The 13,675-nt window shown below is 51.6% G+C and overlaps 6 protein-coding genes across 6 annotated transcripts; 2 read left to right on the top strand and 4 right to left on the bottom strand.

Annotated features, from left to right (window-relative positions):
• Positions 1 to 314: 314 nt before the first annotated feature.
• Positions 315 to 2,327, top strand: DSM5745_09375 (uncharacterized protein; the record flags this gene model as incomplete). Its single annotated transcript, XM_026751391.1, has 6 exons — positions 315 to 437; positions 500 to 615; positions 658 to 1,335; positions 1,400 to 1,459; positions 1,524 to 1,847; positions 1,904 to 2,327. 6 exons carry the CDS (start codon positions 315 to 317, stop codon positions 2,325 to 2,327), a joined length of 1,725 nt encoding a protein of 574 aa, XP_026599739.1.
• Positions 2,328 to 2,430: 103 nt separating this feature from the next.
• Positions 2,431 to 3,691, bottom strand: DSM5745_09374 (phosphotransferase family protein; the record flags this gene model as incomplete). The annotated part of the gene is made up of 4 exons (XM_026751390.1): positions 2,431 to 2,821; positions 2,874 to 3,194; positions 3,251 to 3,546; positions 3,599 to 3,691. 4 exons carry the CDS (start codon positions 3,689 to 3,691, stop codon positions 2,431 to 2,433), a joined length of 1,101 nt encoding a protein of 366 aa, XP_026599738.1.
• A 209-nt stretch (positions 3,692 to 3,900) lies between these two features.
• Positions 3,901 to 5,142, bottom strand: DSM5745_09373 (SDR family oxidoreductase; the record flags this gene model as incomplete). Its single annotated transcript, XM_026751389.1, has 2 exons — positions 3,901 to 4,677; positions 4,738 to 5,142. 2 exons carry the CDS (start codon positions 5,140 to 5,142, stop codon positions 3,901 to 3,903), a joined length of 1,182 nt encoding a protein of 393 aa, XP_026599737.1.
• Positions 5,143 to 6,685: 1,543 nt separating this feature from the next.
• DSM5745_09372 (uncharacterized protein) lies at positions 6,686 to 8,342 on the top strand (the record flags this gene model as incomplete). Its single annotated transcript, XM_026751388.1, has 4 exons — positions 6,686 to 6,900; positions 6,955 to 7,696; positions 7,748 to 7,996; positions 8,052 to 8,342. 4 exons carry the CDS (start codon positions 6,686 to 6,688, stop codon positions 8,340 to 8,342), a joined length of 1,497 nt encoding a protein of 498 aa, XP_026599736.1.
• Positions 8,343 to 8,431: 89 nt separating this feature from the next.
• DSM5745_09371 (Zn(II)2Cys6 transcription factor) lies at positions 8,432 to 10,083 on the bottom strand (the record flags this gene model as incomplete). Its single annotated transcript, XM_026751387.1, has 2 exons — positions 8,432 to 9,953; positions 10,013 to 10,083. The coding sequence occupies 2 exons, from the start codon at positions 10,081 to 10,083 to the stop codon at positions 8,432 to 8,434; spliced, it is 1,593 nt and encodes a 530-aa protein (XP_026599735.1).
• A 1,898-nt stretch (positions 10,084 to 11,981) lies between these two features.
• Positions 11,982 to 13,364, bottom strand: DSM5745_09370 (uncharacterized protein; the record flags this gene model as incomplete). The annotated part of the gene is made up of 1 exon (XM_026751386.1): positions 11,982 to 13,364. The coding sequence occupies one exon, from the start codon at positions 13,362 to 13,364 to the stop codon at positions 11,982 to 11,984; it is 1,383 nt and encodes a 460-aa protein (XP_026599734.1).
• Between the last annotated feature and the right edge of the window lie 311 nt (positions 13,365 to 13,675).

The following is a 13,675-nucleotide window of genomic DNA, read 5'->3' as shown; positions in this document are numbered from 1 at the left end:
GGTTAACACATAGCACCCAAAGACCTGATCTGCCGCTCAAACTCTACAAGGGTAAACACCCAATGTCAGATGTCAGATCACCCCCACAAGATCCAGGGTAGACAGGCTCTCCCCACAGTAACTGCGGGGTGCAGGATCCAAGCCCTGGAAGATGATATGCGGGCCTGGAAGAAGACACCCTTACAAACAAAGAGCACTGGCGTGACATTGCAGCACCAAGACCCATCTGTCATGGACTAAATAGGACATCTGTGGGACCCTGGAGGTGGGCACAGGCTTGTCTAACTGGCCTTCAGACTTACTCCATTCTTGCAATGTCGTCCGAAAAAGCGGAGCCGGTGCACGATGAAGATATTGGCAGCAGTGATGGAGTGGTCCCTATTGAGCCTGGCAAGAAGGGGGCCGGTCTGACGCCTAAGACTATCATGGCCATCGTTGTACGTTTCCTCATTAGGGTATTCTATGATGACCATCTTCAGTCTAACGAAGCCATCAACAGTCCCTCTGCTTCCTCTACAACTCCTACCTCTTCACGCAACTGATGCCAGCCGTCATCCTCTCAAGCATCAACGCCGATCTAGGCCCCGACTCCAACTACCCATGGATCACCATCTGGTATGCCCCCTATACTTTCCGTGTCCCTACTAACAACCGCAGCTGGAACGTCGGCGCCGCAGTAATCGTCACAATCGGCGGGCGCCTCTCCGACATCTTCGGCCGCCGCTGGTTCCTCATCTCGGGCGCCCTCTTCGGCGCAATCGGGGCCGTGGTCGGCGCCACGGGCCGCAGCATACCGCAGATGATAGCGGCCGGCGTCCTAATGGGGATCGGCGGCGGGTTCGGCGAGATGATCTTCGCCAGCGTGCAGGAGATTGTGCCAAACCAGCAGCGTCTGTTCGTGCTGGGCTGCGTCGAGATCTCGAATATCCCTGCCATGCTCAGTCCCATGATTGGATATGCGTTCATCAGCCACGCGAAACTCCGCTGGCGGGTGTGCTACTGGTGGATGTTTGCGTTTGAGGCCGTCACGGCTGTTTTTCTTTTCGTTTTCTATAGGCCGCCTTCGTTCACGACGAAGCATCGCGGTGATGGGAAGACGAGGCGCCAGCTGCTCGCGTCGCTGGACTATGTTGGCTTGTTCCTGTTCCTGGCTGGGTGCGTCTTGCTCCTTTTGGGTCTGAACTGGGGAGGGCGCAATTTTCCGTGGAAGAGCGTCGGGGTTATATTGCCCATCGTGCTTTCCGGTGTTATCTTTGTGCTGTTGGGGGTTTGGGAGGTCTATGCCAACCTCGAATACCCGATCTTGCCTCCGAGGTTGTTCAGGAAGTGGCGCGAGTAAGTGCCTGCTTGCATTTTCAGGTCACCATGGAGAGTCCGCTGATGGCCTCACTTTGGATAGCTTCACTTCAATCATTGCCGTGACGTTCGTCGGCGGCATGCTATACTACAGTATGAACGTGTATGTACTGCCACAACACCCACACCTCCCTGAATTCAAGACTAACTTTACTATCCGCTTCAAGCCTCTGGCCCCGTCAATCAGCGCTGCTCTGGGTCCCAGCAGGCGACTCCACTCTCCAAGGCGTATACGCAAACATGGTCTCCTTCGGCACCATCCTCGCCGGAACGATGATCATCACAATCGTCCCCAAAGTAGGGCACGAGCGATGGCAGATGATCGGATTCCTGATCGTCCAAACAGCCATGATCGGTTCATTGGGATCAGTCGGCGCCGACGACAAAGCCCAAGCCATTGCAACCATCATCATCGTCGCAGCGACCGTCACGCCGCCCCAGTTCCTCGCGTTCGGCATGATCTCCCTGGCGCTGGACTCGCAGGCGGACATGTGCGTCTCTCCCTATCTTTTCATAAAGTTAGCGAACTGAAACTGATCCTCCACAGCGGAATCAGCCAAGGCCTGCTGTGCACATTCCGGCTCATCGGCGGTGCGGTGGCCACGGCCATCTACACGGCCATCCAATCCAACCGCTACAGCTCAATCATCGAGGGGATGGTCCGCTCCGCTGCAGAGGATTCAGGCTACGCCGGCTCCATTGCGGACTTACTCGCCGCTGCTACGATAAACACGCAAGCGGCGTATGAAGGCGTGCCTAGCACCACGGATCAGGTTATAGATGCAGTACAGCAGGCCGTCAAGGTTGCCAGTGCGGAATCATATCAGCTTGTCTATGAGGTTGCGGTGGCCTTTGGGGGGCTGGCGATTCTTGTCGCGCTGACGACGAGAGATATCGACAAGGAGAAGAAGACGAATGAAACGGCGGTGCAGTTGGAGAATGAGGGTGTGCGTAGTGACGAGCCTGTTTAGTGTTGGTAAAGATAGTTTCGTAGCCGCTCATCTCCCGCAATTCATAAATGACTGGCAACTCTCTGAGGAACTATCTGTTTCTGCCCACTAATTACCACCGCAATCACAACCTCGCTCCACCAGACCCTCCTTTGATATCCGCAATCACTTTTCCCGCCAGCTCAGCAGACGGAACCATCGCCTTCGCACGCTCCTTCGCCTGCGTACTGCTCGCCTGCCTGGCTGCATACCGGGCCGCAATCCCCTGGTAGATGATACTCAGCCGGAACAGACAGAACGCCTCTGCCCATCTCAACTCCGGCGCGGGGTCCCAACCCGCGGTGCCCGCATACCAAGCCAAACACTGCGGTATTGACGGCAGTCCTTCAATTGCTTCGATATCGTGCGGAAGGCCGAGTTGGCGCGCAGCGTCGGACGAAATGGCATTCACCGTCCACGGATGCACGACGTTCGCGATGTCCGCGAGTGGATGGCCGATGGTTGACATTTCCCAGCTGTACCCCATCAGCATCCACCTTTTGCCCTCGCGATGATGGGTAAGCTTACTCTAGAATCCCAACGATCCTCGGCTCAGTCCTATGATAGACCAGATTGTCTATCTTGAAGTCCCCATGAATCAAACTGGCCCGGTCGTTCGGCTGATACCTAGGGGCAGCGAAGAACCGGAGCAACGCTTCAATACCGGGCACAGGACCCACGGGCTTGTTCGTCTCTTCATCGAGCACGGCGCCCTGGGCAATAGTGAGGTTCCGCCATGTGGTGAGTTGGCGGGTGTAAAATCCGCCTGGTCGGCCGTAGCCCGCGAGCCCGATGGAGCCGGGATCGAGGCGGTGGAATTTGGCGAGTGTTAGCATTGCTTCGCGCCATCTACCGTAGCCATGTTAGTATATCCATTTATTCAAAGGACGTAGTGGCGGTCCTACAGATCCGTTCTCTCTTCAGCAGACACGCCAGGAAAGGTCGGATCCTCGAAGATCCGCCCGTCGAGGAACTCCATGATGTAGAACGGGGTTCCGAGGATGCTCTCGTCTTCGCAGAGCCAGAGTGTCTTGGGGACGGGGATCTCCGTCCTCTCCAGGGCTTTGAGGATGCGGTACTCGCGTTCGACTTTGTGGGCGCTCTTTGATACGAGCTTGCCCGGGGGCTTCTTTCGCATCACGTACTTTGCTCCATCGGGGCTGGTGATTTTGTAGGTTGGATTGGATTGGCCGAAGCCGAACTACAGCTCTTATGTTAGTGGTGTTGAAGGCTAAGTATGGATGACGCCTTACCTGGCTCAGGGTTATTGGGGTTTTGATGATGGGGACATGAGTCGCGATGTATCGCTCCAGGGAGGAGATGTCTATCGGTTGTCGTAGGGCCATATTCTCTATCTAACGCTATCAAGGTGTCGAGACCTTTGGCGTTGAAGCTGGTATTTCAGGGACTGCCTACCATAGCTAGGGCTGGAGCTGCGTCCCGAGGTCGGTTGTGCCGGCTATGCTTTTCCCGCAAGCTCCCTGAATTCTATACAACAAATCACAGCCAAAGAATCTGGATCAGTAAATTGTGGCCAAGATTGCAACTCCATAATCTAGGTAAAGGCTTTAGGAATAATGTTGGCAGCCCGGAACCGATCAAACGCAACATGCCATGCCCCCTGGACATCCGTCTCCTCCTTCGCATCCCCCCACGCCCGATGCATCTTAGTGAGATCGATCTGCCGGTCAAAGTCGAACTGATTCATGAGAAAGTTCGACACAATAGTCAGACTCTTCTCATTGCCCACTCGTCCGCCTTTCAATCCATACTTCCTCTCCAGCTCAAACCACCTCTCCCTATTCTCATGGATATACACACTAGGATCCGGCCCAGGTCCATTGGTAGGCGCCACCCCCTTCAAACCAAAGTAATCGCAGATAATCGGCCACCGGACCTCCCAGCTCGAGTACGTTGCGTTGTCGGCGACGTTGTACCTCTCCCCCGCACTCCACTCGGGATGCAAGCTAGCGTAGACCGCGAACCGCCCGATGATATCCTGATTACTGTCGTTGCTCTTGATAGTCCAGCTCTTGGTTCCGGGGAAGACGACCTCCGCGCCGGGGCCGTTGAGTTCGCGGTACAGACTGAGGTACAGAGCCAGCCATTGAGCGAGACAGTAGGCGTTGTTGTTTGGGACAAACCCGACCACGATGTCGGGGATCACGTCGCACCATTTCCAGGTCTTGGTGGCGGAGAGTTGCTGAAGGAGCTCGACTTGGGGGTAGTAGAAGAGCTTTGACTTGAAGGGCTCGGGGATGGGGGGGAGGGATTCGCTAAGAGGGAGTTTGTCGGCGAAGGGGAATTTATCGAGGAGGTGGACGCCGTAGGTCTAAGGTCGAGGTTAACGTCAGTGGGATACACCAGTTTGAGGTTGGATTGGAATGCCTACCTTGACGCCAGTCGGAAGCACCACAAAAGCCAGCTTGCCACTGAGGCTGTCCACCGCCGTGATCGCCCTCTTCAACAAGTCCACATTGATCTGGATCTCAGTCTCACTGTCGGCATTGTAGATATACGCAAAGAAATAGACGTGGCTGACGGTCTCAATCTGGGGAACCTGCTGCCGAATGCTCTCTTCCAAAGCCGCCTGGTCACCGGAAAGAAGATCCAATCCGGAGACAACATTCAGCTTCTTCGACGCCGGCCATCCAGACTCCTCAACAGGGAGAGGTCGATTCGTCAACGCGGTAACGCGATCAAAGGCGTCCGGGGTGGGATAGTCGCTCAGCAAAGCATTGACAGCGCCCCAGCCGGTGATGCCCGAGGCGCCAAAGACGAGTGCGTGGCCTCCCATGGTGACAAGGCTGGTCAAGATTAGAATGGAATTGGAGAATGAGGGGTAATTTGTGCTTTATCTGCAGGGGGTATGCAGCTGCATCTCCGCCTTCTATTTAGGTATTGTTTTTCCGCCGGTTGTGCATAGCCGGTGCCTCCACCAGCTGGAGGGGAGCCAATGCTAGAGCAGAACTCCGAGGAATGATTGTTGTTGATACGTAGCATCACTCGTCAAGTGTACCTCAATGGACGTACATTCATCCATAATTCTGAAGAGGCTTGTTCAATGAGGCGTTGGGTCAATCCGGCTTAGGGCTACGGGACAGAATATATAATGCCAGAGACTTTGAATGTAAGCCGCCTGCAAGGTAGCAGGATAGCCGTGCACTATACCATAGCCTTGCAACTATTTTCACATCAAATGATGCGAAGGGGCAGATCTCTTACCTGAAAGCTAGTTATTTGATGCAAAAGAGTCATTGTGCTGCAAGTTATCTAAAAATGGCTGGTGACCAGGTCCAGGTTCGAACGCAGGGCAAAAAGAACTATCACAAGACATTCTTCCCACTGTGCTATGGAAGCACATGCATAAAAAGTATTGGGTTTTAATAATATTATTAGACAATGTCCCTGGTTGACCAATTGAATACACCCTCGATGGATTGGGGGTTAGCCCACCATTTTGGACTTCACGATTCCTGTATTGCAAGGATCGGACTTCTAAACACACTATATCTTTACTACAGATAACTAAAGGTCGGGTTGGGTGGGTGCTTGGTTATGAAAATGAAGTCAAGTCCCCTCAGGTCCCAACGCCGCTGATCAGCAGCCGCAAATGCTTATACTCCTCTTTTTAGCTGAACTTTGGGAATACATTACATGGCTCCAGTGAGAATATCATCGGAGGAATGTGAAGTTTCCGCCATACACTCTGCATCAACCATTGCGATTCATGTTACGACCATTCGGCGGTGCTGGTGATGGGCTTGCAAGGTCGGGGGTTCGGGTTATGAGAGCGGTCGCTGTATGTGGCCTCGGGGAAGAGATTAGTGCCTGTTACGCATCAGACGGAGCACCTGCTTTTGCTGTTCGGACTCGGTAGATCCCTGTTAGGGTATGGGGTTGGGTTGACTGACAGAGACACCCTTTGTTCGCGAAGAATGTGATCCATTGTGTGTTTGCATGTGCAACCTTCTGAAATGGTAGCTATCACAGTCCATGCAGGACACGTCCCCGATGTCACATAGATATGGACACAAGGACCGGCGACTTACTGGCCCAGGCGCATACGGAACTTTTCCGACCAAGCCAGGCCAAGTCGGACCCCCAACCGGAACCCGACCCCAGACTCAACCTGACTTCGATAACTGAGTCTGGGGAAGCGGACCTTTCCCGACCCCAAGTTCCAACTGTCACCGTTGATCCGGGGTATCAGACCCTGTGTACGCTTTGCGGAGCAGAATCCGGGGCTGGGCGGGGACATTGGTATAAAGGGACTGTCGTCTCCGACAGAGAGTGGACTTCATCCAGCAGCTGCCAGTGCCAGATCTCCACACAAGACCATGGCTTCCACAGCACCCGTACCCAAAGCAACGCACGACGAGCCGAAGGCCGCTCTTGAAGCGCTGGAAGATATCTCCGACGCCGACCGGCTGCTCGCGCACTTCCCCATCCTGCAGGACAAGTCGGCCGAGGAACTGGAGAAGCTGAACAAGGCGGTCCTGCGCAAGCTGGACTGGTACTTCCTGCCCTGCGTGACGATGATGCTTCTGATGAGGTGAGATTCGATAACGGTCCATTGCGCGTGCATCCTAGTCTAAACTGCCGGTAGCTACCTCGACCGCATCAACGTCTCGAATGCCCGGCTCGCCGGCATGCAGGACGACCTCCACATGGACGACACGACCTGGTCCGCTGGTATCTCGCTCTTCTATGTCGGCTACATCATCTCGCAGGTCCCGGCCAATGTCTTCATCGCGAAGGGCAAGCCTAGCATCCTCATGCCCTCGATCATGCTCGCCTGGTCTGCCGTGACGATCTGCATGCCGGCGCTCACAACAGGCTGGGGGTTTTGTCTCTGTCGCTTCCTCGTTGGGTTCACGGAGGGCCCCTTCGTCCCTGCTGTCTCGCTGCTCACCTCGTCCTGGTACACGAAGCAGGAGTCCCCGCTGCGCATGGGCATCTGGCATGCGGGCAATATCATCTCGAACGTCTTCTCGGGTCTGCTTGCTGCTGCGATCCTGACGAATATGGATGGCATCGCGGACCTGCGTGCGTGGCAGTGGTTCATTCTCCTCGAGGGCATCGTCAGTGTGCTGGTTGCGCTGGTGGCGTATCGCTTCCTGCCGAATTTCCCGGATAATACCGGTCGCCGCTGGTTCTCTGAGGAGGAGACCGCCATGGCGCAGTACCGGCAGGTTGTGTCTGCTGGGGGTGTGCATGAGGGCGCGGAGGGGCAGGGCGATTACTGGGGCGGTGTTATACTGGCGGCCAAGGACCCGTTTACGTGGTTCTTTGCTGCCATTCACTTCTCGCTGATTATCGCGCAGTCGTTTAAGGATTTCTTTCCGTCGGTATGTTGTTTTTGAACTTTCATTTGATTTAGGGATATGCTGACAGATCAGATCGTCGAGACACTCGGCTTCAGCGAGGTCGTGACTTATCTCGTGCAGGCGCCGCCCTATGTGATTGCGTACTTTGTAACGCTGGCTATATCCTGGTCGTCCGGTAGATTCCTGGAGCACTGCTGGCACATCATTGTCCCGATTCTGGTGGCCTTGGGCGGTGCGGTTCTGATGATCTCGACTCTGAACGTGGGAGCCCGCTATTTCAGTCTGATCCTGCTGTGCACCGGTCCGTTCGTCGGTCTCAACGTGCGTTTCCACCTCCACCTCGATTACTTTTATTGAACGTGAACTAACCGAATAGATCCAAATCTCCTGGGAAACAACCGTCGTCCCCCGCCCGCGGACAAAACGAGCAGCCCTGATTGCTATAGCGAACTGCGTCTCTTCTGTGTCGCACTGGTTCACGCCATACTTCTTCCTCCGGTCGCAGGAACCGCGGTACGAGACTGGTGGGGGGATTATCATTGCTGGGTGTGGATTGACGGCCATCTTCTGCCTCCTGGCGAAATGGTGGTGCGTCAGGAAGAACAAGCAGCTCGATGAGGCGGAGGAAGCGAGTGGGGAGGTCACCGAGTGGAGGTATGCCACTTGAACGTGGAGGGACGTATATAGTGATAGACATGATGGCGATGATGGATAGATGGATGGATGAAATGACATCTACATGCTGGCCAGCCGCTGCTACTCAGGCAAGATGCCCGACGCACGAACGCCCGGCCACTTCCGTACAGTCGTGATCGAGCAAAGTGCCTGTATAAAAGCCCGATCCGGCTCAAGAGGCATCGACCAAGACGTATCCCCCAGCCCGTCACTAATGTGCGCATCCACCCCCTGGTCACTTTCGACAAAAGACACCAACGCCGGAGCAGGACACCCAGAAGCCTGCATCTCACTCCACACCTTCCGCAGCTGCGCCTTCATCGCTTCAACCACCATATCCGCCACCAGGTTCGACCGCATGTATCCCTCGCAGTGCTGCCACGATCGTAGAGCGTCGACTGCACGCATGCGGATGGCCCAGTCGGGGCAGTGGGTGGCGATGGTGAACAAGGGCGGGCAGACGCCAGTCTCGATCATCATCGGCGGCCGGTCCTGGAATCTGTCCATGACGGCCACAACCTCGGCGTAGAGATTCCTGTAGTCCACGCGCAGCCACACGGGCTCCAGGTTGATGCCCGTCATGAGACAGGACCGGATCGTGATGTCGAGCGCCCGATACGTCAGGCGCAACGTGTCGGCACCGCGCTGCGCTCTCGGCGTGAGACGGTCATACGCCGCTTGATGGAACGCGCGGAAGCGGGCGCCGAATTGGAAAAGGCACGAGAGGAACCGCTGCTGTTTCGCCTGCAGCTCGCCGTACCGTGCGACGAGCTCGTCCACGCGCTGGCTCCAGCATTCCTCGGGGAAGCGGATGCCGGCGTTGAACAGCGGCCAAAGCGCACGCTGGGCGTCGGCCACGGTGCCAAACTCAAACAGACACGCTTCGTACCGCTCGTCGTAGAGAATCTCATCGTCGAGATGCAGCGCCGGGTCCAGGACGCCGTGCTGCGAGGCCTGAGCCTCGAGGTGCAGAAACGCCTCGAGCAGGCCGTCCTCCACGGTCGCGTTTGTGCCCGGCGTGTGGCGCCGGATCTTCATCTCCTTGAGGATCGCCATCCCGCTCTGTAAATGCACGGTCGCGTTGTCGTAGTGCCCCAGCACCAGCTCCAGCATCACGAACAGCAGGCAGCAAACGAGCAGTACCTTGGGCAGCTGCGGGTCCTGCGAGATGTGGCGCTTGTTGAGCAGTGCGAACGAGCGCATGCACTGCTCCAGCGCAAACCGGTGCCAGTTGCTGTCCGTGTCGGACCCGGGCATGGGGATGCCGTATCGCTCGAGGTCCTGGTTTACGGCGCTGAGGGCGACGACGGCGTGGTAGACTGCCGGCTCGGTGCAGCACATCTGGAAGACGAGGCTCTGCCAGAGCGGGGAGTCGTAGAAGGATGTCAGGCTTGCGACGGTGCGGTGCAGGAAGAACGAGACGCAGCGCTTCTCGTCGGACGTCATCGCCCAGCAGAACTCCATTGATGGGGTTGTGGCGATGGAGTACCGGTCGCCTTTTTGGAACGGTAGCCGGGCAACTTCGTAGCCTTCGCATTCCCAGCCGTTGGAGGTGCAGTTGAGGCAGGCGATGGGGGTTTCGTCGCATTTCTTGTGGCGGAGACTGGGCGGCGGAGGAGTGAGCTGAGGCATCCGATCTGACAGATGGGATACTGTACGTACCGGCAGGTGCGGCATCCGGTGCGCGACCGGGTTACATATCTTCTGCGGCGCTTCTGCTGGTCGTCGTGCATGGCAAAGGCAGGTCCTTATGAGGCTGAGAGGCTGAGATGGGATGGAGGAGAGAAAGACAGAACGGTGGGAAGAGAGAAAGAGCACACGGTCAGGGGAGTTGGCCCCCAGGCTAAAGCAGCTGGCCAATCGGACCAATGGACACTGCTTGATGGACACAAGCTTCGCTGCAAAGGGAGATTAATTAATATAGCATTGATGGATCTCGTTCCGCCTACCTGTGGACATATGTCACATGAGCGTTTTAAACGCTCATGTGAGCATCACCCCTAAAACGTAAGCAAAAAAATGCCAAGCCTAATGAACGCGCGACCGACCTTAATTACGTAATCTTGTATGATTAATGTAATTTTACGAAGTACTTTTTTAATAATTTTATATTAATTAAAATATAAAAAATAAATAAAATATAAAGCACTTAGTAAGCAGTTAATAAGCAGTTATAATAATTATTTTAATATTTAATATTTTAAATTATTTTAAATTAATAAGTACTTGGCAAGCAGTTACTAAGCAGTTATAATAATTATTTTAATATTTAATATTTTTTAAAAATTTTTAAGTTAATAAGTACTTGGCAAGCAGTTAGCAAGTACTTGATTAAATTTTTTTATTTTTTAAAAATAATAAATAATATAATATTAATTATATATAAAATTATATATATTAAATTTAATATATATATTATATATGTAAATTAAATTAAAATATTTTTTTTTAAATATATATATTTATATACCTTAATACCTGTAATATATATATATATTATAACTTAAAATTTTTTTTATTAAACTAAGTAATAATAAAAATTTTTATTAAAATTCTTTTATTTAATATTTATTTAATATTTATTAATATATTTAAATTATTATTATTATAATTTAAAAATAACAAGCAGTTGACAAGCAGTATTTAATTTATTTAATTTATTTAATTTATTTAGTTTATTTAATTTATTTAATTTATTTAATTTATTTAATTTATTTAATTTATTTAATTTATAACTTTTTTAAGAGAAAATTTTAAAAAAAAATAACCTATTTAAATAATTTTAAATAATTAAATTAATAAATTTATTATATTTAACTACTTATTAGCTACTTATTAACTGCTTATGCACTGCTTACTAAGTACTTATTATTTTAATTACTAAAATTATTATAATTATTATTATAATAATTATTATTATTAACTGCTTGCTAACTGCTTGCCAAGCAGTTCTTATTTTAAATATTATTTAAATTATTTAATCTTAACTATTTAAATATTAAAATTATTAATATTATTATTAACTGCTTGCCAACTGCTTGCCAAGCAGTTTTTTAAATATTATTTATTTTTATTTAAATATTAAAATTTTTATTAATATTATTAACTGCTTGCCAACTGCTTGCCAAGCAGTTTTTTAAATATTATTTAAATTATTTAATCTTAATTATTTAAATATTTAATTAGTATTATTAACTGCTTGCCAACTGCTTGCCAAGCAGTTTTTAGTTTAAATATTATATACTATTTAGACTATTTAATTTTAATTTTTAAATATTTAATTAGTATTATTAAATATTTAATTAATATTATTAACTGCTTGCCAACTGCTTGCCAAGCAGTTTTTAGTTTAAATATTATTATTTAATTTTTAAATATTTAATTAATATTATTAACTGCTTGCCAACTGCTTGCCAAGCGCTTACTAACTGCTTACTAAGTATATATTATTATTTTTTTATAAAATAAATAAATAAAAATTATAATAAATTACTGTACTATATTGTAATATGTCAGATGCGCGGTAATTTATTTTTTGGGTGATATTACACGTGACTGCCAAGACTCAAAGATTACGTAACGAAGGCTCATGTGAGCGTTCGGAATAGCCCAGGTCACCTCAACCCTCCGCCTACAGCCTGCTGCCCGCCTCCCTTATCTCCCCCACCCACTTCAACAACGCATCCCTCTCCAACTCCCCCATCGCCGCACCCTCCAGCCCAACCTGCAACTCATAATCCTCCACCCCGGGCCTCGTCGCCAGCAGCCAGCAGACCCCCGCAAACTCATTCCCCGGAATCGCAAAGCTCTGCACTTCGCCGAGCGGCCCATAGTCCTGGAAGAAGTCCATCTTGTGTGTGTCCGAGTATGCGAGGCCACGGAAGGAGCACTGCACTGCGGAGCGGTCTTGTAGCGCGTTCAGTGTGCCTAGCATCCCGGCGACGTGGCTGGCGCTGTACTCGCGGAGTTTTGGGACGAGGGAGAGAAGGGTGTTGCAGATGCCTTGGAGGTCTTTGCTGCTGATGCCGAGATCTGGACTGGAGAGGATGTCGGCATTCGATGACAGATATTGGCCGTCGAGCTGGCACTCGACCGTGACGACTGCGTTGCCCATGTATGTCGCTGGCAGGCCTAGCTGCTGGCGGATGTTGTACGCCACGTCCAGCGTTGGTCCATACCAATCGCCCAACCCTGCTGCCTGTCGGGCGCGGTAGCAGCAGAGCCCGATCAACGCGCCGATGACCAGGCTTGAGGAGAAGCGCACGTCGCGCAGCTCGCTGGGCGCATGGTCCCGGATGATTGCCTCGCATGCGCTCTTGATCCGTCGGATTCGACCCGCGCTTATCCTGTATTTCCGGTTGAGAGTGACGTTTCGTGGATCCGTCATGTCGAGCGGCGCGATATTGAACGGTTTGGGTGTCCAGCGGAGTGCCTCGGGGGTGGACGAGGATGCCATGCGCAAGAGATGCTCCTGCATGCGCCTCTGCTCGGCCGCAGTCGTAGGTAGATCAGCAGGAGGTGTATCCGGGTTGCGGCAGAGCTGGGAGAGCGTGTTGCCCACGACCGAACCACCCATGCCGTCCAGTGCCATGTGGTGAGAGCGGCTGACAAGGTGCAGTGTATCGCCGACGATGTTAGCCTGCAGCCGGAGGACTGGGCAAGGCTGCGAGAAGTCGATGACCTCTTCACCGGGTACAAATTCCGCGTTCAGCTGTCCGTTGATAAGCAGCGGCGTGGATGCCGGGTGTTCCTTGACTTGTAGAAAGGGATCCCTATCGTTGTCAGCGCTGCGCAGCTCGTATGCATTGAGCTTTTCGTCGCGGTCGCCTGCTGGGGCTACATCTCCGCCGAGGAAAGGGAGATGCGTGACGAGCCTTGCTGCCGCTAGCTCGAGGCGACTCAATGCTGCGGCCTTGTCTCTTCCTCTCAGATCGAAGGTCGATACGCCGCTTAGATAGGAAGGGATGATGAGATGGTCCAGAGTCGTGAGGGCTTGGGGAGGGAACGAAGGCATTGTGGGCACAGGATCGCTAGGTAGGAGGATGTTAGCCATTATAGCAATCCTTATATTCCTCAAACCCACCCCTCCCGGAGCAAGTTCTTCCGCCCTAACCAACGCCACCTTGGGGAAGGTGCCCCCCTCGGGCGCCTTAGCAGCCTAATTAGCGCGTACGGAGTAGTGGCTTTATTATAACCTTAACCACGTAAGATAACTATAAGGTGCTAATTACCCTTTTTAGTAATAAGCTAATAACACGCCTAAAGGTATATACTATCCAGCAAGCCCTTATTAAATACATACTAAAATTAATTATAATTATAGCT

Source organism: Aspergillus mulundensis, assembly GCF_003369625.1.
Source record: "Aspergillus mulundensis strain DSM 5745 chromosome Unknown scaffold_12, whole genome shotgun sequence".
NCBI lineage: Eukaryota > Fungi > Ascomycota > Eurotiomycetes > Eurotiales > Aspergillaceae > Aspergillus > Aspergillus mulundensis.
The sequence above is the reverse complement of the archived record's forward strand: the minus strand, read 5'-3'. Positions and strand labels throughout refer to the sequence as shown.